The sequence below is a fragment of the Panthera uncia genome, chromosome E1 (genome assembly GCF_023721935.1).
Source record: "Panthera uncia isolate 11264 chromosome E1, Puncia_PCG_1.0, whole genome shotgun sequence".
In the NCBI taxonomy this organism is placed as follows: Eukaryota; Metazoa; Chordata; class Mammalia; order Carnivora; family Felidae; genus Panthera; species Panthera uncia.
The window spans coordinates 3,576,440-3,599,832 of NC_064814.1; the positions used below are offsets into that span (position 1 = coordinate 3,576,440).

Consider the following 23,393-nt stretch of genomic DNA (forward strand, 5'->3'; position numbering starts at 1 on the left):
AATTCACAATGAACGAATATCAAAATTGATCAAAATTGCAAACGATGATAAGTTTCTGGTTGTTTTTCACGTCCTGCATTGCTGTGCCCCCAGACTCTCGTTTCTGCCAGCTTGGAGTACCCTCCCCTGAGGCCACGGCCCCACGGGGCTGGGGCAGGAGGGTTGACACTGGGGTACAAACAGACTGAGCAGATCAGGCTTTAAACGTAGTGCCTGATCAGGGCTGCCTGGGGAGCCCGTGTTTACTTGGTAAGCGTGCACAGAGGCCCGCACTTACTCTGGTCTCGGGCTCCGGCACAGCCCTGCCCGGGGCTGCCCCCTCCCCTGTGCCCTGGCCCTTCTCCTCTACAGGCCAAGACGGCTGAGATGGGGAAGTCAGTCTGCTTGTCTTTTGCAGGCTGTTTCTTTCATCGAAAGACGGTGCCCACGTTCACTGTTTCAGCTAACTGCTGGCCTAGAAATGGTCCTTAAACCCTGACCCAGCCAGTGGGGGAAACGAGGAGCCCTAGAATAAGTCACACTTGGTTATCATGTTTTGTTTTATTTTGGACACATATTCAGTTACTAAGTACTGAACCTGAAGTTAACCGTGGGCCTGGTGGGAAAGGTGGGTAAAATCTCCTGCTGGTCATTGCTAGAGCACCTACTCTGGGATGGGCCCTTCCCACATTTTGCTCGGGGCACAGATGTGGGGTTTCCAGCCCCCCCCCTAAAATCGGGGAAAGGCCCCCACAGCTGGCACCAGCGAGGGCCACAGGGCAGATGCTGAAGCAGCACGTGTCAGGGGGAACACGTTTCCAAATTACCTTGAATCACGGCTGGCATGGCTTGGACAATTCCTGGGACCAGGTGCCCAGGCAGATGGTATGGACCCAGATGGTGGTGGCTGTGACCCTGCCGTGGGAAGCAGGACCCAGCGTAGGACGCTTCGCACAATAAATGCCTACTGGATAGCCCAGGTCACTCAAACATACCGTCGGGCCTTGCGCTCTCCCAGGTATGGGCGGGCATGAATCAGAGAGAGGTGATCACGGGAGTCAAGCCATGCTGCGTCCCTGGCACTGAGCCAGACCCTTGGTGGTACAATGTCACCAAGCGCCCACGACGGCCTGCACAGGCATTGCTGTCTTGACGGCTCCCACTCCTCCCGGGGCTCCTCCAGCGCCCCCACCGGAGTGGGGTCGCTCCCGCCAGGGGACAGGGAACCAACGGCCCATCTTGCCTTTACAGGGAGATGTCAAGGCTTCCATCAGTCTCTTCATAGCCTACGTGCACACCACGGTCAACGAGATGTCCAGGCTGTACCTGGCCACCGAGAGGCGTTACAACTACACCACCCCCAAAACCTTCCTGGAGCAGATCAAGCTTTACCAGAACCTGCTGGCCAGGAAGAGAATGGAGCTGGTGGCCAAGATCGAGAGGCTGGAGAACGGCCTGATGAAACTGCAGAGCACAGCGTCCCAGGTAGGGAAGAACCTTCCCCCGAGTCGGAGGAACGGGATTCCGGCCTTAGAGAAACGTCCATTCTCACGCCAGAAAGGACGCGTGGGTTTTAATACTTAAAAACAAAAACAAAAACAACAACAAAAAAACGGGTTCAAAATGCTTTCGCAGTGCTGACGTTATGTTGGGTGCTTCGCGTCAGCCGAGCCGGGCGGGATTCGTGCGTCCAGTCTGGCGCGTCCGTGACGTGCCCGTTCCAGGACGCCCTGCACTGAGGCCACCCTGTCACTTACTGCCTCCCCGCACCCCCTCCCGCTCTGTGTCGTGGCCCCAGGGCCCAAGCTCACCCGTCTCTTGGCGTCTCCTCCCCGAGGTGGATGACTTAAAAGCCAAGCTGGCGATTCAGGAGGCTGAGCTCAAGCAGAAAAACGAGAATGCCGACAAGCTGATCCAGGTGGTGGGTGTGGAAACCGAGAAGGTCAGCAAAGAGAAAGCCATTGCGGACGAGGAGGAGGCCAAGGTGGAGGTCATCAACAAGGTGTGCGGACACGCGGGGCCTCCGTGGGCTGTGGCTCATGGCTATGCCAGGCCAGGCCTCCCCTGAGTGGTCAGTATCTCCCATGGGTCCAGGCAAAGGCCGGGAGGGCTCCCAGACCTGCAGGAAGCCCCCTGAGGGGGCATCTCTCCCAGCTCAGAGGAGGGCCGTCTCCTCTTGGAGCCGTGCCGTCTGTCCCCAGGCCACCTTGGTGGCATTTCCAGGAGCTGGTAAGAGACACAGGTTCTCGGGCCCCGGCCCAGCTCTGCTGAATCAGGTCTGCATTTTAACAAGATGCCAGGGAACTGTGAGCACATTAAGGTTTGAGAAGCGCCCCGCCCTTGGATGGGGGCCCTGGTCCTCAGACCCTGTGCCAGGAGCTCCCCAGAGGTGCCGAGGTCACTGGGCCGGGCGGGGCGGCAGAAGCTGCAGAACCACAACCCTCTGAGGCTCAGGGTGGTCAGCAACGTGCCCGGGGTCTCGAAACTAGGGAGTGGCAGTCAGGACCCACATCCACACCCCAAACTCTGTGACCTGCCCATCTGATACCACATGTGGCTCTTAATGTCCAGGCACCCACCGCTCTCCAACCCCGGGGTCAGGGGTGCTCCCCGGGGAGGAAGCCCCGGGTGGTGCCCCCGGGTTAGCCCCCCCAGACAGCACCTTCACCCCAAGAGACCTGGGCCACGAGGAGCCCCCGCCACTGGCTCTGAGGCCTTACTGTCTCTTAGTGCCAGTGTGTGATTTCTCCAAATTGGAACAGTTCGGAGGTCTGGCTCGCCCTCCCCGTAAGGAAGTGAGACCGTGTTCATGCACCTGTGCGTTCGCTCCTCGGATCGGGAAGAACCCCTCCGAGTCTCTGGGTGCCGAGCACAGAGACCAGTAGCCGCGTGGTGTCCATCACGAAGGAGCCAGTAGGGGCTGGGGGCTTTGCTGGGTGCAGAGGACGAGGACAGAAAGGAGAGGGTCTCTCTGCAAGGCACCCCGTGGAGAGTGCATCCTGCCCCCGACTTTAAGAACAACGTGGGGCACGACCACAGGAACGGGCGTGGAAGGCTGGCTGGGCAGGCTGACCCAGGGATAGCACCCGGGCCTTCCTCCCCGGAGCACCCTCGCGGGGGCCGTTTCTGGATGCAGGGGCTGGAGAGGGACGGGTGCCGGACATTAACTGCTGTCGGTCCCGGAAGCGGGGGCCATTCCAGAACCCCAAGTCCGCCACCCCCATGGCTCATTCCAACCTGTTGAGGGGCAGGGGCAGAGGGGCGGAGAGGAGAAAGGCGGGCTCCAGGCAGTGACCAGTGACCTCCCGGGCATGAAGGGGAGCACGGGGCACAGCACCCTCCTCACTTCCGTCCGTGCTCTCGCTGCTGCCCAGGGCTACACACACACACCCACACACACACTCTCACACGCAGCCCCCACCAATCCCTGCGCTGATCTTTCCCGCGTGGCTTCCTTCCAGAATGTCACAGAGAAACAAAAGGCATGTGAAACGGACCTGGCCAAGGCGGAGCCGGCCCTGCTGGCCGCGCAGGAAGCTCTCGACACGCTGAATAAGGTGCGGGAAGGGAAGGAGCAAGAAACGGACCGGCCAGAGTGGAGGAGAAAGCCGTGGTGTGCGTGTGCAAGCGGCCGCAGGCTTGTGGAAGCTTCCCAGGGTGGTCCCGGGGCCTGCGGGCCCCTTTCAGGTGCTCCCCATCTGTCATCTTCAGAACAACCTGACCGAGCTGAAGTCCTTCGGGTCACCCCCGGACGCCGTGGTCAACGTCACGGCCGCCGTCATGATCCTGACCGCGCCGGGGGGCAAGATCCCCAAGGACAAGAGCTGGAAAGCGGCCAAAATCATGATGGGCAAAGTGGACACGTTCCTGGACTCCTTGAAGAAGTTTGACAAGGAGCACATCCCCGAGGCCTGCCTGAAGGCGTTTAAGTGAGTCAGGCTCGGCCGCACCGCCCAGCTCAGCACAGTGGTGCCAGGGTCCCCCAGGGCCTCTCCCGCCCGCCCGGGGCCAGAGACCTGTTCCCAGGGGAAGGCTGTGCCGGCCGGGGTGGGGCAGGGCCTCAGGCCGTGTGCAGCGAGGTGGGCCCCCGGAGCTGGCGGGGGGGGGGGGGGGGGGCGGCCTGGGGAAACGTGGCCGCACCCGGGTCCTGGGGCACCTCAGCACCCTCTTCCTTCCCCACCGGAAGGAGTCAGCGCAGGCGGAAAGGCCCGTGGCTCAAAATCCACAACAGCGCACGGGAGGGTCTAACAACCCGTCACACAGCCCACAGGACCACGAGAAACGCCACCAGGGCCCCTAGAGGCGAGAGCAGTTGCACGCACACATACGCACGCACACACGCGTGCCGTGTGCATCCGCTGACTCGGGCCCCGTCGTGCGTGTTTTCTGCTTCCCGCTGTTGTCACCGTAAATGCGCCACACCTGGAGGGGCAGACCCGGCGGGCTGGCCCGTGTTGCTGAGGGGCGGGCGGGGGGAGCAAAACAAATGCCGCCAAGGGGCCTCCACCACCGGGAGGTGGACGCGCGCTCAGCCTCCTCGCTGGCGCCGATTCCCCCACGGTCGAGACGCCTGTGTGTGTGCAGAGATCGCGGGGCTCCTGGCGCTGACCGGAGAACACGTTTTCTTCCCGGTTCATTGGGCTCTCTAACCGCCGGACGGCCTTGGCGGCAGGCAGAGCGTAACTTCCCTAACTGGTCCCAAACCGTGGAAGATTCAGGCCGTCTCCGTTCTGCCAGCTCCCCGACGGCCGCGGCCCCCGACGGGTGTCTAAACACCTACACCTGTCGCAACGTCAACCTAGAGGAAACAGGAAGTAAACCGAGGGCGGGGATGGCCGGCTGTACTCCCGGCCGACGTCCAAATTGCTCGTCGGTTCTATTTTGAATTAACCCATTCGAGAGCCTTTCTGCAGGGAGTTCAGTCTGTTACGCTTAATGACGTCACTGTCGCTTTTTAAAATACTGGTTTCGGGGCGCCTGGGTGGCTCAGTCGGTTAAGCGTCCAACTTCGGCTCAGGTCAGGATCTCGCGGTCTATGAGTTCGAGCCCCGCGTCAGGCTCTGGGCTGATGGCTCGGAGCCTGGAGCTTGTTTCCGATTCTGTGTCTCCCTCTCTCTCTGCCCCTCCCCCGTTCATGCTCTGTCTCTCTCTGTCCCAAAAATAAATAAAAAATAAAAATAAAAAAATAAAATAAAATACTGGTTTCGGGGCACCTGGGTGGCTCAGTCGGTTAAGCGTCCAACTTTGGCTCAGGTCATGATCTCGCGGTCTGTGTTCGAGCCCTGCGTTGGGCTCTGTGTTGACGGCTCAGAGCCTGGAGCCTGCTTCGGATTCTGTCTCCCTCTCTCTCTCTCTGCCTCTCCCCTGCTCATGCTCTGTCTCTCTCTCAAAAAAATAAATGTTAAAATTAAAAAAAAAAAAATACTGGTTTCCAGAAGGGTCTAAAGTGCCTCTGTGCCCCCTCACACCCCAAACCACTTCTGGGGCCAGACTTCAGTGTTTCACTTTTTTCTTCTTCTTGAAGACCCTTCCCCACCACCACCCCCCCCCCCCCCAAAAAAAAAACGATTCACCGTGCTCCCGGGTAATTGCCTGTGCTCCGCGGTCAGCGGCCAGCTGAGGGCCGGAGGGACAGATGCAGGGGAGGCCTGAGGCCTGCAGAGCCCACACCTACTCCCCCTCCAGGCCCTACCAAGGCAACCCGACCTTCGACCCCGAGTTCATCCGCTCCAAGTCCACGGCCGCCGCGGGCCTGTGCTCCTGGTGCATCAACATCGTGCGCTTCTACGAGGTGTATTGTGACGTGGCCCCCAAGAGGCAGGCCCTGGAGGAGGCGAATGCCGAGCTGGCGGAGGCACAGGAGAAGCTGTCACGGATCAAAAACAAGATTGCCGTGAGCGCAATCTTGTCCACACCGGCACCTGCAGCCCCGGGGGGCCGGGAGGGGGCGGGGTGGGGCGGCGGCGGGAGCACCGGAGCCAGGCGCTCACGCTGCCCATCACTACCCCACAGAGGAGGGGTGGGCGCGGCGGCCGCCAGGTACTCAGACCACGAATAACCCCCGCAGCCGCAGGGACCAGATGCCCGCACTCCTCGCTCCTCGGGCCCAGCCGGCACGGGAGGCCCCGCTCGGCGCTCAGTGCTCACGGCCCCGCTGCGCTCGCTCCCGAGGATGCTGGGACGCCCAGCACGGCCCCACTTGAGGGCCTCTCCGTCTGTTTTCCCAGGAACTCAATGCCAACCTGAGCAACCTAACGTCGGCCTTTGAAAAGGCGACAGCGGAGAAGATCAAGTGCCAGCAAGAGGCAGATGCCACCAACAGGGTGATCTCGCTGGCCAACAGGTAGCTCTCTCGGCCCCGCGGGTGCCCCTCCTGTTTTCAGGTGCCCTGAAGGGTCGGGCGGCTTTTGGAGGGGGAGGAACAGCCCCAGGTGCAGGCAGCAATGTCCCCGCTTGTGCTAAGTCATGAGGACAGACCCCCTGACGGACTACTGGCCAGTGTCCCCACCTCCCGGAGCCGGTAGCCCTCCACGACGCACCCCTACGCATCCCGTGACCTCGGGCAGGGGGGCAACCCCGCATAACCCAGACCTACCCCGACCTGCGTGGGATGCGGCGTCCACACACCCCACCCCCCCCACCCCCAGGGCAGATCCCCCTTGCTCCCATTCTTACCGCCCGTGGTGTGGGCACCGGCTTCCAGGGCTTCCAGAGCAGGGCTATCCAAAGGGACTGGGGCCACACCCATCATTTTGTGTGTTCTAGTCGCCACCTTAGCAGAGGACAGAGAGGAAACGGACTTCGACAATGCATTTTACGGAACCCCAAATTTGATCATTCCAACGTGTGATCAGTTGTGATCACATGTGATCATTAAGAATGACCGGTGAGACCACTGATGCACGTTTGCCCCCGGGCCCTTGAAACCCACGCACACGCGTCAATTCAGACCGGCCACACGGGTGCCGGCGGCTGCCCCCGTAGACAGCAAGGCTTCAGGGCTTTGTCTTTGGATTTCCGAAAGCGACGCCCAGAGCCTGGCGCAGAGCTGCCGGAGGGGTCGGTCCTAGTGCATGGCTTCTGGTGGTATTTTCTCTGCCCCGGAGGGGGCCGGCAGCCCACTGTAGCTGTGGTCGGTGAGACACGGGGACCCCGGGAGACCCCCGGGCTGCACGGCCCTAGCCTCCAGCAGGGTGCAGACTGGACCACGCCTGCCAAAAAAATCAAAGCGTCTCCCTGGGAGGCAAGGGCCCCTCGGGTGATGCTAAGGACGGGCCTCGGTGGGCCTGCGCTTTCAACAAATATTTCAATGCTCTCAGGCTTGTGGGGTCACACCTAGGGTCAGGGACCAGTTCTCAGGCCGGTGGCCAGTGACACATGATGCGTCCCCTGCAGTCCTTGCTCCATGTGGGCCAGCTGCCCTCTGGATGCCACACTGGCCCGTGCCCGCCGTGGCCACTCCACCTCTACCAGGACCTGTCACTTGCCAAGCCCGTGCTCGGCGGTGACCAGGCTGCAGCTTTATAGCGCGTGGGTGAAACATTCAAATAACGCAGCAGAGCAATGACATCAACGCAGAACTCGGTCCCCAGGTGCCTCCAGAAAGCATTAGTTTTGCTTCCCTGAAGCGGTCCTTCCCCCAAACGTCCCCCAACGCATTTCCACTGCCGAAGCTCCGAGCCAAGGAAGGATAGGAAATGCCCAAGCCTCACGGCATTAGAGGCGGAGGCCGCCTTCCGGTCTTTCCCTTGGCCCCCACTGACCTCGTGTTTCCATTCAGGCTGGTAGGGGGATTGGCATCGGAAAACATCCGCTGGGCTGAGTCGGTGAAGAACTTCAAAAGCCAGGGGGTCACCCTGTGCGGGGACGTCCTGCTGATTTCCGCCTTCGTCTCCTACATGGGCTACTTCACCAAGAAATACCGCAACGAGCTGATGGAGAGATTTTGGATCCCTTATATCAATAAGTTAAAGGTAAGAGGTTGGGTTGCGTTCATGGCTCAGGAAACTTGGGGAGGCCCCTGGCAGGGCAGACCCAGCCAGATGCCACACTCACGGACGCTCTGGCCATTGCGGGTTTCAACTGTGGCCCAGAGACTCCTGGGTGACTCAGCTGGTTGAACATCTGACTCTTGATTTCAGCCGCAGGTCATGATCCCAGGGTCGTGGGACTGAGCCCCCCGTGTCAGGCTCTGCCACGAGCGTGGAGCCTGCCCGGGACTCTCTCTCTCGCTCTCTGCCCCTGCCGGCTTACACGTGCACCTGCCAGTGCCCTCGCTCTAAAATAAACAAATTGTGGCCCAGCGTGCTGCTGCCCTTCTTGGCGGGTTCCCAGGGGCTCTGTCAGCCGCTTGGCTGTCTTCCAGACGACACGGCTCGTCCGTGGTCTAACCACAGACCTACCGTGTCACTTGGAGAGCCGTTTCCCGCGGGGCAGTAAGGCCACATCACCTCTTCTGAGAACTAGTGCTCCCCCCTGGCAGGTCCCCATCCCGATCACGGAAGGTCTGGACCCCTTGAGCCTACTGACCGATGACGCGGACGTGGCCACTTGGAACAACCAGGGTCTCCCCAGTGACCGCATGTCCACTGAGAATGCCACCATCCTGTGCAACACAGAGCGCTGGCCCCTCATCGTGGACGCCCAGCTGCAAGGAATCAAGTGGATCAAAAACAAATACGGCCGCGAACTGAAAGCCATCCGCCTGGGACAGAAGAGGTGCGCGATAGTGGCAGGCAGGAGCCGGAGGGGCGGGGGTGGGAGCGGGCTCTAAGCGTAGCCACCGGCCGCTGGGCCCCTGTGTGTGGAAAGTCACCTGGGGTGTTTCGTCCTTGTTAAACGGATGGGTGATCTTGAAATACAGATGCTGGCCTGCAGGTGGATTTGTTTTCCCACATTTGGCCTTGGGGAACAGCGGCGAGCGTGAAGAACCAAACTCGGGGCTCTCCTCTCTTCCCCCCAGTACCCGCCGCAGCTGCGGGCAGGAAGCGTTCGCCTGGGCTCCAGCCCGGGCTGCGTCCCGCCCGGCCGTGTGCTGGCCGAGAGGCTTCCGGCTGGTCATTTTCTCATTTGTTATCTCTAGCGGGGCTGGCTTCCTTGCTACAGATGGTCACTAAGGCCACCCCTTGCGCCTTCCTGGAGCACTGGGGACATGGAGCCACACACAGAAGTGAGAACAGAGCTGTGCTCCCATAGGCCCGGAGGGGAGTGCCCCTCGGGGAAGGCGGGTCGCAGAGGGCATGCACTGCCGGCCCCTCGGCCGCTTGTCTTTAGGTGCCTTCTTGCTCTGACAGCTGTCCCTGGGGCACCCAGCGGTGCCGTCACTGAGCCCTCCGCATTAAATGCCCCCCGTGTCGTCCCGCAGCTACCTGGACATCATCGAGCAGGCCATTTCCGAAGGGCACACCTTGCTCATCGAGAACATTGGCGAAACCGTGGACCCCGTGCTGGACCCGCTGCTGGGCAGGAATACCATTAAAAAGGGAAAGTGAGTTCCGGGTTCCATCCGTGCCGACGCCCTCAGTGGCCAGGTGCGGCCTCTGCCTGGAGAAAGCGTGGGGAATCCTGCCTTCCTGGTGGGCAGCCGGGTCAACAAAGTGCCGGTCCCCAGGGAGAGACTGGCAGGTGCAGGACAGCATCCCGGCCAGGAACACGGACACCAACACCTGCCGGAGACCCCCTGCCAGCAGCGGTCCTCGGTGGCCACGCTTCTTCCATTTTTACTCATCATACAAACCATGAGCCTGCAGTAGCTTTTTTTTTTTAAATTCAGGTGAAATCTACCCGGCATAAAATTAGCCATTTTATTTTTATTTTATATTTATTTATTTTATTTTATTTTACTCTATTTTATTTTTTTAATCTTTATCTTTGAGAGCGAGAGAGATGGAGTGCCAGTGGGGCAGGAACAGGGAGGGAGAGGGAGACACAGAATCCGAAGCAGGCTCCGGGCTCTGAGCTGTCAGCACAGAGCCCAACGCGGGGCTCGAACCCACGGACCGTGAGATCGTGACCTGAGCCAAAGTCGGATGCTTATCTGACTGAACCACCCAGGCGCCCCCCGAATTAGCCATTTTAAAGTGAACGATTCAGTGGCACTGAGTGCGTTCACAGTGTTTTGCAAGCATCACCCCTGTCTGGTTCCAGAACACTTGCATCCCTCCAGATGGAGACCCCGTACTCACGAAGCGGTCACTCCCTATTCCCCCCACTGGCCAGGCCCTGGTGCCCACCACTGTGCCCTCCAGCTCCGTGGATTTCACATAAAGGGAGTCCTGTGGCGTGGCTCTTTTGGGTCTGGCCGCTTTCCCTGAGCTGTGTCTTTAAGGCTCGTCTGTTCAGTAGTGTGTCAGGACCTCATCGTTCTTACTGCCGAGTAACCGTCCGCAGTGTGGCTGTGCCTCATTCGGTTCCTCTATTCACTGGTTGATGCAATGAGCTAGTATTACTTTTCTAATATAAAAAATATTAGGGGTGCCTGGGTGGCTCAGTCGGTGTTTCTCTCTCTCTCTCTCTCAAAAATAAACATTAAAAAAATTTTAATTAAGTCAACTTTGAAAATGTAAACGTCAAAGGTGTTAGGGGCCACCCTTCAATGCAGGAGTGCGTGCAGAAGCCCAGAACAGAGGTAACAAACAAATATGCTGATGTCCTAGCCTCTGAAAAGAGCTTGGTATGAGTGGTGATACCCGAGAGTTGAAGTTAGAAGCCTCCAAAGCAGTGAGCTCAACCAGAAAGGAGGGGAACAGAGAGAAGAGGTCCCCCCACAGCGGATCAGCAGACCAGGTTCTGGCCCTGGCTGTTCTCAGACTCCCCCCACCCCCGGGGGAGCTTCCAGAACGTAATGATGTTCTGAATTGGGACGTCAGCGTCCTTCTGGTGTTCGTGGCTCTGGGGTGGGGCCCAGGGAGAGTAGTTCTGGGCCAGCTCCCGGGTGAGTACAAAGTGTCGCTAGAGTTGACCAAGCCCCGCGATCCCCGCTATAAAGATCGGCACAAACCAGCCGGAGAGAGAGCAGGTGCACCTTCTAGAAGGTCCTGACCACCGGCCAGAGAGAAAGACTGGAACAAGCAGAGACACAGCCCTTTCCTGGTGACCCGAGGAGGGTTGGTGGTGGCAGTGGGGCCCGGGGCAAGGGGGCCGCCAGGCTGCTATGGGAGGTGGTCTCTGCGGGTGATACCGCAGCTCTAACCTGCCTCCCCTAACGGCCAGGTTCATTAAGATCGGCGACAAGGAGGTGGAGTATCACCCCAAGTTCCGCCTCATCCTGCACACCAAGTACTTCAACCCGCACTACAAGCCCGAGGTGCAAGCCCAGTGCACCCTCATCAACTTCCTGGTCACCAGGGACGGGCTCGAGGACCAACTCCTGGCTGCTGTGGTGGCCAAGGAGCGCCCGGATCTCGAGCAGCTGAAGGTACCGGGGCCTGACGTCAGCCCCACGTGGCTCGGGGCGGGCTGTTCAGTCACAGCGAGGTTCCCTGACCCAGCAGCGGCCGCCCCAAAGCATCCCAGCCTGTCGCACCGATGGCATTAGGTGCACCAGAACGAGCCGCTCTTCCTCCCCGGCGGCCTCCCAAACCGAATTCCAGACCAGACGACTAATTCACTGACGGCAGAGGAGCCTCAGCGGTGCCCAGACGGCCCCATGCGCCAAACCGCTGCCCCACCAGCATGGCCTTTGCGGCCGGCCCCTGTGCGTGGTCAGAGCGGGCTCAGAGCGGTCCCAGGCCCTGCTCCCTGGCCACACACAGCTGCCCAGGACAGGCTCAGGCTTCTCCCGTCCGTGCTGGGGCCTCAGCTGAGCGGTGGGGGCAGCGCCGGCCGCTGCCTGAGCCCGCCCCCCAGCCCCGCGGTCTGTCCCTCCTGCAGGCCAACCTCACCAAGTCTCAAAATGAATTCAAGATTGTTCTGAAAGAGCTGGAAGATTCCCTGCTGGCCCGTCTGTCGGCGGCCTCGGGGAACTTTCTGGGGGACACAGCCTTAGTGGAGAATCTGGAGACCACCAAGCACACAGCCAGTGAGATCGAGGAGAAGGTGAGCGCGCACGGCCGCCTCCGTGGGGGGCCGCCTCTCCCGGTCACTGAAAAGAGAAGCCACAGTCCCACGCGTGCCCCGGGGCCCAAGGCAGGGAGCAGCATGCCAGCTGCCGGCCGAGGGTCCCCCCAGGCAGGGGACAGACCCACTGCCCTCTGGCGCTATCCACCTGCTGGTCCCACTCGAGCCCCATTTTTTTTTTGAGGTACAAGAGGCAAAAATCACAGAGGCTAAAATCAACGAGGCCAGAGAGAACTACCGGCCAGCCGCAGAGAGGGCGTCCCTGCTATACTTCATCCTCAACGACCTCAACAAGATCAACCCCATCTATCAGTTCTCGCTCAAGGTGTGGCTGCGGCCAGGCTCCGGGGCGGGGGGCCTGGAGTCCACAGAACCCCCAGCCGTCAGGACAGTCGGGGTCCAGGCTGCAGACAGGGGTGGGAAGAGGGAGCCAGGGCACGGGATCTGTTCCAGGCCGGCACCCCGGGGAGGGGCTCCTCTCCCGGTGCCCCAGACCCCCACCCGCCGCGGAAATAAACTGGAGCCCCCACAGGAAGCATGGGGTGGCCTCCAGCCCCATGAGCCTGTATGCACCCCTTCCCCAGGCCTTCAACATGGTGTTCGAGAAAGCCATCCAGAAGACCGCCCCGGCCGAGGAGGTCAAGCAGCGAGTGATCAACCTGACGGACGAGATCACCTACTCTGTCTACATGTACACGGCCCGCGGGCTCTTCGAACGGGACAAACTCATCTTCCTGGCCCAGGTGGCCTTCCAGGCAAGTCTGGCCTCCCTTCTCGAAGTGTGGTCCGCAATGCAGATTCCCGGGTGATGGCGTTCGTTGGAGTCATCGAACAATGCTGGGGGACCTGCTTGGGGTTCTATTGACACGGGGCACGGTTGTAAGGTGGCAACCACTGGAGGGGAGGTCCGTTAAACAGAATTCTACAAAGACCCATCACTCTCACCGCATTTACGTTAATGCCGAGCGAGCAGTCCTGCGCCAGCGGGCGGTTAACCACCGTGGATGCCGAACGCTCTCTCTTAAGGAAGTAAAGATACTGACGGATAAATAGTTCTCCTGTTCATACAGACAGGCCCGCTGAAATTGACCAAACAGCCATTAAATTGATTGTTCCATTAAATCGATCAAACAGCCCCTCCACCCTCTGGTTCGCGGTCTCGTGGGTGTGGCAGAAAACACGAATTTCTAGATAGCTTCTGGAAGTTTGCTTCCCTTCCAAACTCAAACTACGAGTCAGGGTCCAGGTCGAAGAGGTTTTCCTTCACCTGCATGAGTTCCTGAGCGGCAGGCCCGGCGTGCACTTTCTCCCTGCCGAGGGGGCAGCAGGATACTTGATGCGCGCCCTAAATTTCCAAAGGAGTTTCTCTTCTGACCAAGAGACAGAAAGAAAAAGAGAGAGAGGGTCTGACTCGGGTGAAACTCTGCTCCGTGGCGTCAGAGAGGAGCTGCGCGGGCATCCGTCTGTGGCGCTGCGGTGACCGTGGCCCCACCTCCCCGGCCAGATGGACAGAGTGGGCCGAGCCACCTCTCAAGGGCCGAGACCCGGCCTGCTGGGCGCCCACAGAGCTGGTGGGCACGCGTGACAAGGCGACACGGACTAGGACCCAGAAAATTCCCCGTCCCGAAACGTACGTGTATACGTACCGGAGATGTACGTGTCCCAAAGAACTGACTTGTATACGAACACAGCAGCTCTGCTGATAATCGCCACGAGGTGGATGTGGCCCAAACGTCCATCAGAGGATGAGTGGATAAACCACACGTGGTCTCTCCACACGACGGAACATCATTTGGCTACAACGTGGGTGAACCTGGAAGACAGAGTGAGAGAAGCTGATGGGAGCGGGCCACATCTGCAGAATTCCACTGCACGGGCAGATCCAGACAGAGCATAGACCCTGGGGTCACCAGTGGCCCCGGCTGTGGGGGGGGGGGGGTGTGCTGTGCACAGGGTCAGGGGTTCCCTTTGAGAAGAAGAGAAAGCTCTGCTTCTAGATAGAGGTGATACGATTTTACGAAAATTTTACGCTTTAATAGGGGTAAGGCGGTACATTTTGTGTCCTGTGTGTTTTACCACAATTTAAAAAATCAACAAGTCGAGGTGAAAAGAAAGTCTTGCCCGGACCCAGAGGGCAGGACGGGCCAGGGGTGTGAGCTCCTCGGCCTGCCCTGGGTCTGTCTGTACGTCTGTGACCGAGGTCCCAGGTGCTCCTGCCAGGGGCTGGCGGCTGCCCTGCCCTGCTGTTGTGGGGTGACGTCTGAGCAGCCCCCGTGTCCCCCCAGGTCTTGTCCATGAAGAAAGAGCTGAACCCGGCAGAGCTGGATTTCCTCCTGCGGTTCCCTTTCAAGGCTGGGGTCCTGTCGCCGGTGGACTTCCTGCAGCACCAGGGATGGGGCGGCATCAAGGTGGGCTGCGGGCCCCAGCACTGCGTCCCCTCTCTGCCGCCCAGCCCCTGGGGCTCACGCTGGGGGCTGGGGACGTTTACAAGGCGGACATTCAGCGAAACGGGGCGGGGGGCGGACCCCGGAGGAGGGGCCGGGGTGCAGAGGGCTACCTGCCGGCTCGCAGGAAACTCTACTTTCCTGTCTGAACCCGGCGGTCCTTACGACCCGCACACAGCCCTGCCTGCACCCCGCAAGCTGAGCCACGGGCGGGGCGGCCCCTCCACCACCAACCCCTACCTCCCGTTCTGGCTGAGTGCAAAGGGCCAAGGAAGCTCCTCCGATTCCGGGCACACGCACTCAGGGGCCCCGGGGGTCTCCGTTCCCCTGCGGTGGGAGCGGCCCCAGTCCCACAGCCCTCTGGGGGGAGGAGGCCGGCCCCAGGTCATGCGCTCCGTGGTTCTATCCGGGGCCCACAGTGGAGCCAGCGGCTCCTTTTAGGGCCGAGCCAGGCGGCCCACCCTCCGCCAGCCCCCGGGGAGCTGAAAGGCCATCTGCCCCCAGGCCCTGTCGGAGATGGATGAGTTCAAGAACCTGGACGGCGACATCGAAGGGTCCGCCAAGCGGTGGAAGAAGCTGGTGGAGTCAGAAGCCCCGGAGAAGGAGATCTTCCCCAAGGAGTGGAAGAACAAAACTGCGCTGCAAAAGCTGTGCGTGCTGAGATGCATGCGGCCGGACCGCATGACCTACGCCGTCAGGTGGGCGTGGCGCCCGGGGTGGGGGAGGAGCTGCCTGTGGCCCCACCCTGTGGGGGGTGGGAGGGACGGGGACCCCGCCCACTGGCGCTCCGCCCCCTCCTCCTGCCAGCCTGAGGCACAAGTGATGAGGAAACAGGACACCCCACCTGAGCCGTCAAGATTCTTCAAAGTGTGGGCGTTAATGGCTCTGGGGCCACTCAGAGTCCTTTTAAGATGCAGTGGGAACAGTGGCACAGCCATCAGCACCCCAGGACTTTGATGCCCTCACTGGCTAAACTGAAGCTCAATCTTTTCCTCAGTTTTGGCTCCTTTGCAGAGAGAACTGTTCCAATTTCGTGAATAATTTCTCTGCCCCCGAAACATCTGCACGATTGGAAAACTAATCACCATGGCCTTTCGGCAAGCCATCCCGTTCACGCCCCTGCTGGGACTGTCCTCTCGCAGAAAGGCTCCAGGAGCCACAACGTCACAGAACACCTGCACCGATCCCCCACGGGTGACTCCTGAGATGTCCCATCCACCCTCCCCTGGAGCGGAGAGGACTTCCCTCCGGCCCACCAGGGCGACCAGGGAGGACGGAGATGCCACCAGAAGGAGGGAGGACAGAGCAGACAAGGAACCAAGCTCAGTGTCTGTTCTCCGACATGACACATTATGGTGTCTTTGCCGTTTGTTTGTCCTAGCAGAGCCCAAAAGCAGCCAGATTCCCCAAACGGTGCCTGCGTCCCTAACAGAACTCCCCTCCAACCAAAGCAGCGGCCGGACTCTGCCACTGGCTGTTCACAGACATTTCTGTTTTGCTGTTTGCTGGGGGCTCACGGGCAGGGCAGGAAGGGGCCAGACAGAAACAAGAAATCCCCGTCACGTGCTGGAAGAAGTTGGAACAAAGTCTGGGAAAGGTCAGGGTGAAGGACGCACACCCGGCCAGCACGGCGGGCACACGGCCCCCTGGGGGAGCTGGGCATATTCGGGCGTCCCCGCCGGCTGCCTCCAGAGCACTGTGGTGAGTCACCACCTGCGCCCACTCTCCAACATGGCACGATACGGTGTCACGAAGGAAGGAACTCGGACCCCATGAGCGTCTGCACCTTGCAGGGGCCTGGGCGGCCCCAAACACCAGGTGAACCCAAATCCCGCTGTGACGTTTCTGCAGTGTCCCTGGGTCTAGAGAAGCAGTGCAGCTTAAAAGCAAGGGAATTCAAATCCACAGCGAAAAACAGCAGCACTCATCGAGGGCATACTGTGTGCCAGGCACCATTCAAAGCATGAGATCACTCGGGGGGGGGGGCCCCCCCGTGGCCCGAGGCTCACTGGCCCAGAGAGGGCGGCACCTGGGGGTGGGGGTGCCGGCAAACATCGCTCCCAACAAAGGCCCTGGTTTGCAGCAGATTCTGTGATGTGGCTTCTCCACTGTGGCTGTCGCGGCTGGGAGCGGGCTCCCGCAATCCTCTGCCAAGGACTCGGCGCCCAGAGTGGCGGAGCCCATCAGGAACCAGTGTGCGCCGTTCATCGTTAATTCACCAGCAGAGAATGACCACGTGGCCTGGCCACATCATTAGTAACCGTGATTTAGTGACATTCCTGCCTACGTTCCAGAAGTCCTTCCTGGACAAGGATCCTAGCATCCACATTCCCAGCCAGATCAAAAGGCCGGAATCGAGGACAACCGGACGCCTTCGGAAGGCGTGCCCCCCCCCCCCCCCCCCGCCCCTCCTGGCCAGGAGCCAGCGTCAGTTTGGGAAACTGCACAGAAGCCAGCGAAGGCCAGAGCAGGGGGTGAACACTGTAAAAGTGTCCCTGGAAAGTCCTGAGCCTCCGAGGTTCCCCACGGAGTCAGAGGGAAGGAGTCGGAGGGTGTGGGGTGGCCTCCAAGAGGCCACCTGACGGTCCTCCAAGATGAGGACAGAGCATCCAGATGGCCGGCTGCTTGAGAGCGAGCACCTCCTCTCCCACTGTTCTTTCGGACTGACTTGCTTCTTCTAAAGACACTGAATCCTAGCATTTTAGCTCCTGTGACTCATTGAGAATACAGTAAGCTCAGCCGTCGGTGATGCAGGGAGAGGGGCAGAGCGAGATCCAAAGGTCACCCCAAAGAACACTAGATCTCCCACGAGAGGGGCCTCGATGGACCCCAGACTTCTGAGGGTCAAGAAAGACAGTTTGGGACTTGGAACAAAGAAGTGCTTTTGTGAAGAGAGGTACTGATGTACATTCCTTTTTTTTTTTTTTTTTTTTTCCCCTGTGATTTTCTGATGAACCATGTTTTGTGGTCCTTGAAGTTCACCAAAATGGCTACGATGTGAACATCCTTCCTCCTCAACCCCTGGTCGGGGGACCGCCAGGACGCAGAGCCCCATCTGTGTTCTCCTTCTTGCCGCCCTTGCTGGAGCAGAGAACTTGACCCGACCCCTTCCTTGGGGGCACAGAGGGCTCTAAGGACCCAGGGGCCTCCTGGCACCGGGGCGTGCTCACCTGCGATGTCCTGGGTTGTGGCCCCACTGGGGCGTGTGTCCCCACCCCACCCCCAGGTGACCTGGGAGCCTCTGAAAATGGGCCGTGTGACACGGCCTCACCTGCTCGCATGCAGGCCCCTCCAGGGAAGTGTGCCCTGCAGGGCCGGGCAGAGACAGGGGGTGCCAGCACCTGCTCCCCCTCCACACCCTCTCCCTGCAATGAGGAAAGCCCCCGCAAGGACTGCCTTCCGGCCGGGGACATCCTCTGCCTTAGAAAGCCTACTAAGAAATGGCCCTTCCCCCTGGGGTCACAGCCCACCCTGTCCCCCTCTGCCTTCGGGGCTGACCAGTGAGTCTCCCTCAGGAACTTCGTGGAAGAGAAGATGGGCAGCAAATTTGTGGAGGGCCGGAGCGTTGAGTTTTCCAAGTCCTACGAGGAGAGCAGCCCCTCCACGCCGATATTCTTCATCCTTTCCCCAGGCGTCGACCCCCTGAAAGATGTGGAAGCCCTGGGTGAGTGTGGCCGGCTGGGGGCGGGGGGGGGGGGGTGTCACAGAAGGGGGCGGCCACCTCATTGGTTGTCAGCAAATGCCCATCAAAACCGCGGTGAGGTCTCATAGCTTCTGTCAAAGACCCAGAAAGTGATGGGCATCAGAGGGACACAGAGAAACAGGAGCCCTCGGCGTGGCTGGCGGGCCGTGAGAAGGCTCAGCCGCCGTGGAGCGCGGGCCGATGCTTCCTCAGCGGTTGTACGCGCAATCGCCACGTGACCCAGGGATTCCACGGCCGGGACGCGCCCCGAGCGTGAAAACAGGTGTCCGAGCAGGTACTCCGTAGGGCTGTTGGCTCAGCCAAAAGGCAGATACAACCCAGCGTCCCTCAACTACTGAATGGTTAATCCCAACGTGGTAAATCCATTCAGCGGGCTGGCGCTCAGCCGCAAAAAGCAATAAAGTGCCAACACGCGCAACCCGCAAGGAGCTAGAAAACACTGCACGGGTTGGAATCCAGGCCAGACACAGAGGCCCCATTTATGTGGTTCTGGTTATCTGAAACATCCGGGATAGGTAAATCCGTAGCGACAGACCGCTGATGTGGCAGCGGCGGGGGGAGCGGGGAGCGGTGGAGGGAGAGGAAGGGGAGGGGCGGGGCATCATTCGGGGTGATGAAAACGTCCTGGAACCGGATGGATGGTTGCACAACATCGTGACTATTAAATGTCACCAGACTGTACGCTTTAAGGTGGTTCTTAAACGGGTAAATTTGACGTTCTGTGTGTTTTACCACAACACGAAACCGAGCAGGAAGCGTGTGGAATTCTCAGCTGGGTCGCAGAGCCTCAACCTTCGTCAGAGGCCCCCCATGCATTTCCTCTCCTTTAGGGAAGAAACTGGGATTCACCATAGACAACGGGAAACTGCACAACGTGTCCCTGGGGCAGGGACAAGAGGTGGTGGCCGAGAATGCTCTGGATATGGCGGCAGAGATGGGACACTGGGTCATTCTGCAGGTACGGAGGCGCCCCTCTGGTGCAGGGGCTCCCCACCCTGAGGCGGCCGCGGGGACAGGCCCGAAGCCTCGAAAGAAAGCCGGTCATGGGGTTCGTGCCCACAACCGTGGGAGGGGGCAGGCGGCTCCCAGGACGCTGGGGTTGGGCCCGAGGACCCCTAAAGAGACGCTGTTCACAAAACACCCGAGTGGCCAACAGCACCCCTCCTCCTCCTCATTTGGGGGAAGCGATAGTGGCCGGGGGGCACTCTGTCCACACTGTGGGTAAACCCGGCTGGGCCCAGCAGCCTCTCCACCCCCTCTCCTGCACCTCAACCAGCACGTCTAGGCCTGCCCAGCTCCCACAGACCCCAGCGTGTGCTGACCTCAGTCTGCAGGGCCAGCCTGGTCCCACGTGGAGACCCCAGCTTCGGGCCATTCCTTTTTACCCGAACCTCTCAGGGGAGGGGTGGGGACCGTAGCGTCCGGCCTTGTGCCGGCGGGGGTGGGGGGGTGGGGGCGGCCGGGAAGGACTCACCGTGGGGCTGGGGGTCTTGAATTAACGGAGCACCAGAACGGACTCCCAGGCCTCAGCCGTGTAGCGGACATTCCCCAGCGCGCCCAGGGGAAGGGTGGACGGCGGGCACCACCCCCTGCCAGGGAACGCGGTCGCGGCGGAGAGGGGCGCGTGGGCGCTGAGCCCCAGTCTCGGCCGCAGAACATCCACCTCGTGGCGCGGTGGCTGAGCACACTGGACAAGAAGGTGGAGCGATACAGCACGGGCAGCCACGAGGACTACCGCGTGTTCATCAGCGCCGAGCCCGCCCCCAGCCCCGAGTCCCACATCATCCCCCAGGGCATCTTGGAGAACGCCATCAAGATCACCAACGAGCCGCCCACGGGCATGCACGCCAATCTGCACAAGGCTCTGGACCTCTTCACTCAGGTGAGGCGCTTCCCTCTGGTGCGGCCCCGGCCCCCATGCAGCCCCGGCCCCTGGCCCCCACTGTGGGGGGAACTGTGGGGACGCCTCCGCACAGGTCCTCGGTGCAGCACGCCATGCCACAGCGCACACCCGCACCTTGCACCACAAAATCAACATGTTCGTGCAAAACTGAGTCGAATGGGCGATGCGTTCAAATTACGGCTGTAAAAACCAGAAATGCGTATTTGTAACCGCTTTTGCGACCTGCGAGTCAGTGCAGGTAAATGCAGTGTGGGTCACCTCAGGAAGGGGCCCTGCTCCTGGCGGTTTGCTCGAGGCTGCCGTGCCCCCCCCCCACCCCCGGGCCCTCCTCTGGCTCGAGAGGCAGCAGAAGAGAACGGCCGGGCCCTCACTGGCTCTGGCTGCCGGGCTGCTCACTCCCTGCCCCCCCACCCCCCACGTCCCATCCCCACGGGGCCTCCACCTGCTTCGGTGGGGCTCCTCCCTCCTCAAGAGTCCCTGCACGACCGGACCCCTTCCACAAGCCCCTAGCATATCCCCTGATCTTCTGTTCCGCACCAGAACTTTCTGGGTGCGCACACTCGATCTCCCCAGTGGGGTCTGAAACCTTTTTTAAGGAAGACAAGACACCCCACACCGTCTGATAACACCTACAGAGATCTCGTTGTGGAGCACATTGTGCCGAGAACGCACAGCGAGCCCCTGTTCCTGGAGAGTCTGGGCTAGTGTTCACATGCACACGAGGGGGAGCGCTGGCCGCCTCCGAGGACGGTCCCTCTCATTAAAGGAATCCAGAAATGTCCTGAGTTTGGGAATGTTTTATTTAGGAAGCAGTTTAATCCGACTTAAAATCAATACTTAGGTGATAGAACTGCATTTCTGAACCACAGAAGCACAAGAAATCATGCTCCCCTCCAGCCCTCGTGGACCGGGGCCTCAGGTGGCCGGTCCCCGCCCGCCCTGCCCCTCCCGCCCCCAGCAAGCTGCTGGCAGAGGCAGGACTCGGGTCCCAGCCGGGGCGCCTGTGCCCCCCCCCCCCCCCCCCCCCCCCCCCCCCCGCAGGACACCCTGGAGATGTGCACCAAGGAGATCGAGTTCAAGTGCATCCTATTCGCCCTGTGCTATTTCCACGCCGTGGTGGCCGAGAGGCGCAAGTTCGGGGCCCAGGGCTGGAACAGGTCGTACCCCTTCAACAATGGGGACCTCACCATCTCCATCAACGTGCTGTACAACTACCTCGAGGCCAACACCAAGGTAAGGGCGAGCCTGGTGCCCAGCGGGTTTCTCTGCCCTCCCACCCTTCCCGCCTCATGCTCAGGACGCATCACGTAGAGCTCATTAGTCAAAGAAAACCTGCCCCGTGACCCCACCGGGCTGATAGGACGGTTGTTACCCAGGCCCTGGCCACCACCCCTGCAGCACCTGTCAGCTGTCGGGCAATTTTCCCACTTGTTAGCACACTGCACGGGGACAGGTATTTTTGGGGACCTGCCCAGAAATCCCTGGGCGGGAAGAGTGGATGAGGGACCTCCCCGGGGTACAGTGTCTGGAGACAGAACCCAGGTTTAAAGGGAGAGCCAGAAAAATCCCCCTGGATAACAAGAGCGCTGCTTTTGTTCTCCTGAAAACGGAAGTAAATGTGTGCAGTGATCTGCAAGGGGCCTCGGAGGACCGGGAGTGGCCGGCCGCCCCCCATTCCCGGTCCCTCTCGGAGTCTGGCTCAGAGAGCCTGGCGCTGACACGGGAGTGCTGTGACCCCCAGGAGAGGCAGACGCCTGCGTACCCCATACGCCTTGGCTCCCCCGAATCAGCAGAGACAGGACTGAGGCATGGCCCAGGGGTGGGCAGCAGCGGGGGGGGTGGGGGGCCAGATGGCGGGACCAGGCAGCACCCCTCCCAAAGCCCTGGGGACAAGGTCGCAAGTGAAGCCCGGCTCTGCCCCTGACCAGGCACCCGGCCTCAAGCTTTAGGGGTTAAGCAAGGGAAGAGCCCCCGGCTGGCTTAAGGGCACATCTTGGGCCGCCCACCCGGGAGGCAGGAGGGGCCAGCAGTCGGCTCTCCAGGGGGAGGGCGAGGCCCTCTCCACCCGTAGTTTGGGAAGGCTAGAGTCAGAGCTGAACGCTGGCAGCCGCCTTCCAGCACTCGTGAACAAGCACACGCTGGGAACAGCCACGACGAAAAGTCACCACCATCTCTGCACTTCGATTAGAGAAGTCTCCTGGGGAGATGCGCGTGGGAGGGACAGTCTCGCTCGAGTTTTTTAAAGACGTTTATTCAGACTCTTCGCCCCATCGTACGCACGTACAGAAGCCAAGGTGGGTAGGAAACTGCTCGAGGACGCGTGCCCAGCGGACAGCAGTGAAGGACACAGGAATGCGCATCCCGCCGAGCCAAGTGCACCAGGCTGGGGGTGGCGGGACCCCTCCTCTGTCGTTAGGTAACACCTGTGATGATGTCCACGTCCCACGCTTGTATATCCCCCCGCCCCCGACTCCGAGCAGTCGCTCGGGAGAGGCCGGGCACCGTCTCTGACGTGCACTCCAGGACTCCCACCGGCACCGTCCCTGCTTATTGGTCCCACGGCCCCCACCCCACGGGGACATACAGGAGGCAGCTCGTGGGGTCAGGGGCCTCCCAGAACAAACAGACTGTCCCCAAAGCAAACAGGCAAAACGCAGAAATACGCAGCTCAGCACATTCCCAAGATAACCGGGCAGAGCACAAATTTTCAGGCACAAAATGACAATTTAGAGCATGTGAATATTTTGAGTAAAAGGAGACCAAATCCATCAACCGTTCAATCAGCAAGCTCTTAACCGTGGCAGGAGGCAGCCACGGACCGACCGCCAGTCCAAACTGCGGGTGGGATGTGAGCTGTACTGAGTACTCTTGGGGCAGGTGAGAGAACAGAAAACACCTCATTAATTCATCGTCCCCATGCCGGTTACTGCTGCTGGAACAGGCCTCTTACGTGGGCGCTGGCAAATCTGAAACTTTGCGTGTGGCTGCCATCTGGGGCTCCCGTGCCTGGCCCCGGGCTTTCAGATCCCCCCTAACCTGGGCTACAAGGATCCCCCTCGGGCGGCGCTGTGTGTGCAAGGAACAGCGATGTGCTGGCACCTGGAAGCCGGAGCTCACCTGCTGGCTTCCCGGAGGAGGCGGCATTTGAGCTGGCTTCGGAAGTCGGGCGTCGCCTTGGTGAGTGCTGGTGGAAAGGAGCGTTCCGGGCTGAGCATAAGGTCAGACGCCCCAGGTTGGGCAGGTGAGCTCCCCTGCTGAAGCTCCCGGTGCTGCAAAGCCCCGCGGGGCACACGCAGCACGAGGGGTG

General features: G+C 60.6%; 2 protein-coding genes across 4 annotated transcripts in view; one reads left to right on the plus strand and one right to left on the minus strand.

Moving 5' to 3' along the window:
• PGS1 (phosphatidylglycerophosphate synthase 1) overlaps positions 1 to 23,393 on the minus strand; it is a 339,697-nt gene that overhangs the window by 276,758 nt on the left and 39,546 nt on the right. The window lies entirely within an intron of this gene.
• Positions 1 to 23,393, plus strand: part of DNAH17 (dynein axonemal heavy chain 17) — a 101,423-nt gene that overhangs the window by 73,061 nt on the left and 4,969 nt on the right. For all 3 annotated transcript variants that reach the window (XM_049635566.1, XM_049635567.1, XM_049635568.1), the window contains 19 exons: positions 1,231 to 1,464; positions 1,817 to 1,981; positions 3,441 to 3,536; positions 3,691 to 3,908; positions 5,665 to 5,872; positions 6,207 to 6,322; positions 7,760 to 7,952; positions 8,462 to 8,697; positions 9,344 to 9,466; positions 11,191 to 11,395; positions 11,851 to 12,015; positions 12,221 to 12,361; positions 12,621 to 12,791; positions 14,322 to 14,444; positions 14,985 to 15,178; positions 17,996 to 18,144; positions 19,014 to 19,141; positions 19,838 to 20,065; positions 21,128 to 21,319. In XM_049635566.1, the coding sequence (XP_049491523.1) occupies positions 1,231 to 1,464; positions 1,817 to 1,981; positions 3,441 to 3,536; positions 3,691 to 3,908; positions 5,665 to 5,872; positions 6,207 to 6,322; positions 7,760 to 7,952; positions 8,462 to 8,697; positions 9,344 to 9,466; positions 11,191 to 11,395; positions 11,851 to 12,015; positions 12,221 to 12,361; positions 12,621 to 12,791; positions 14,322 to 14,444; positions 14,985 to 15,178; positions 17,996 to 18,144; positions 19,014 to 19,141; positions 19,838 to 20,065; positions 21,128 to 21,319 (3,285 nt within the window). The remainder of the gene's footprint in view (positions 1 to 1,230; positions 1,465 to 1,816; positions 1,982 to 3,440; positions 3,537 to 3,690; positions 3,909 to 5,664; positions 5,873 to 6,206; positions 6,323 to 7,759; positions 7,953 to 8,461; positions 8,698 to 9,343; positions 9,467 to 11,190; positions 11,396 to 11,850; positions 12,016 to 12,220; positions 12,362 to 12,620; positions 12,792 to 14,321; positions 14,445 to 14,984; positions 15,179 to 17,995; positions 18,145 to 19,013; positions 19,142 to 19,837; positions 20,066 to 21,127; positions 21,320 to 23,393) is intronic.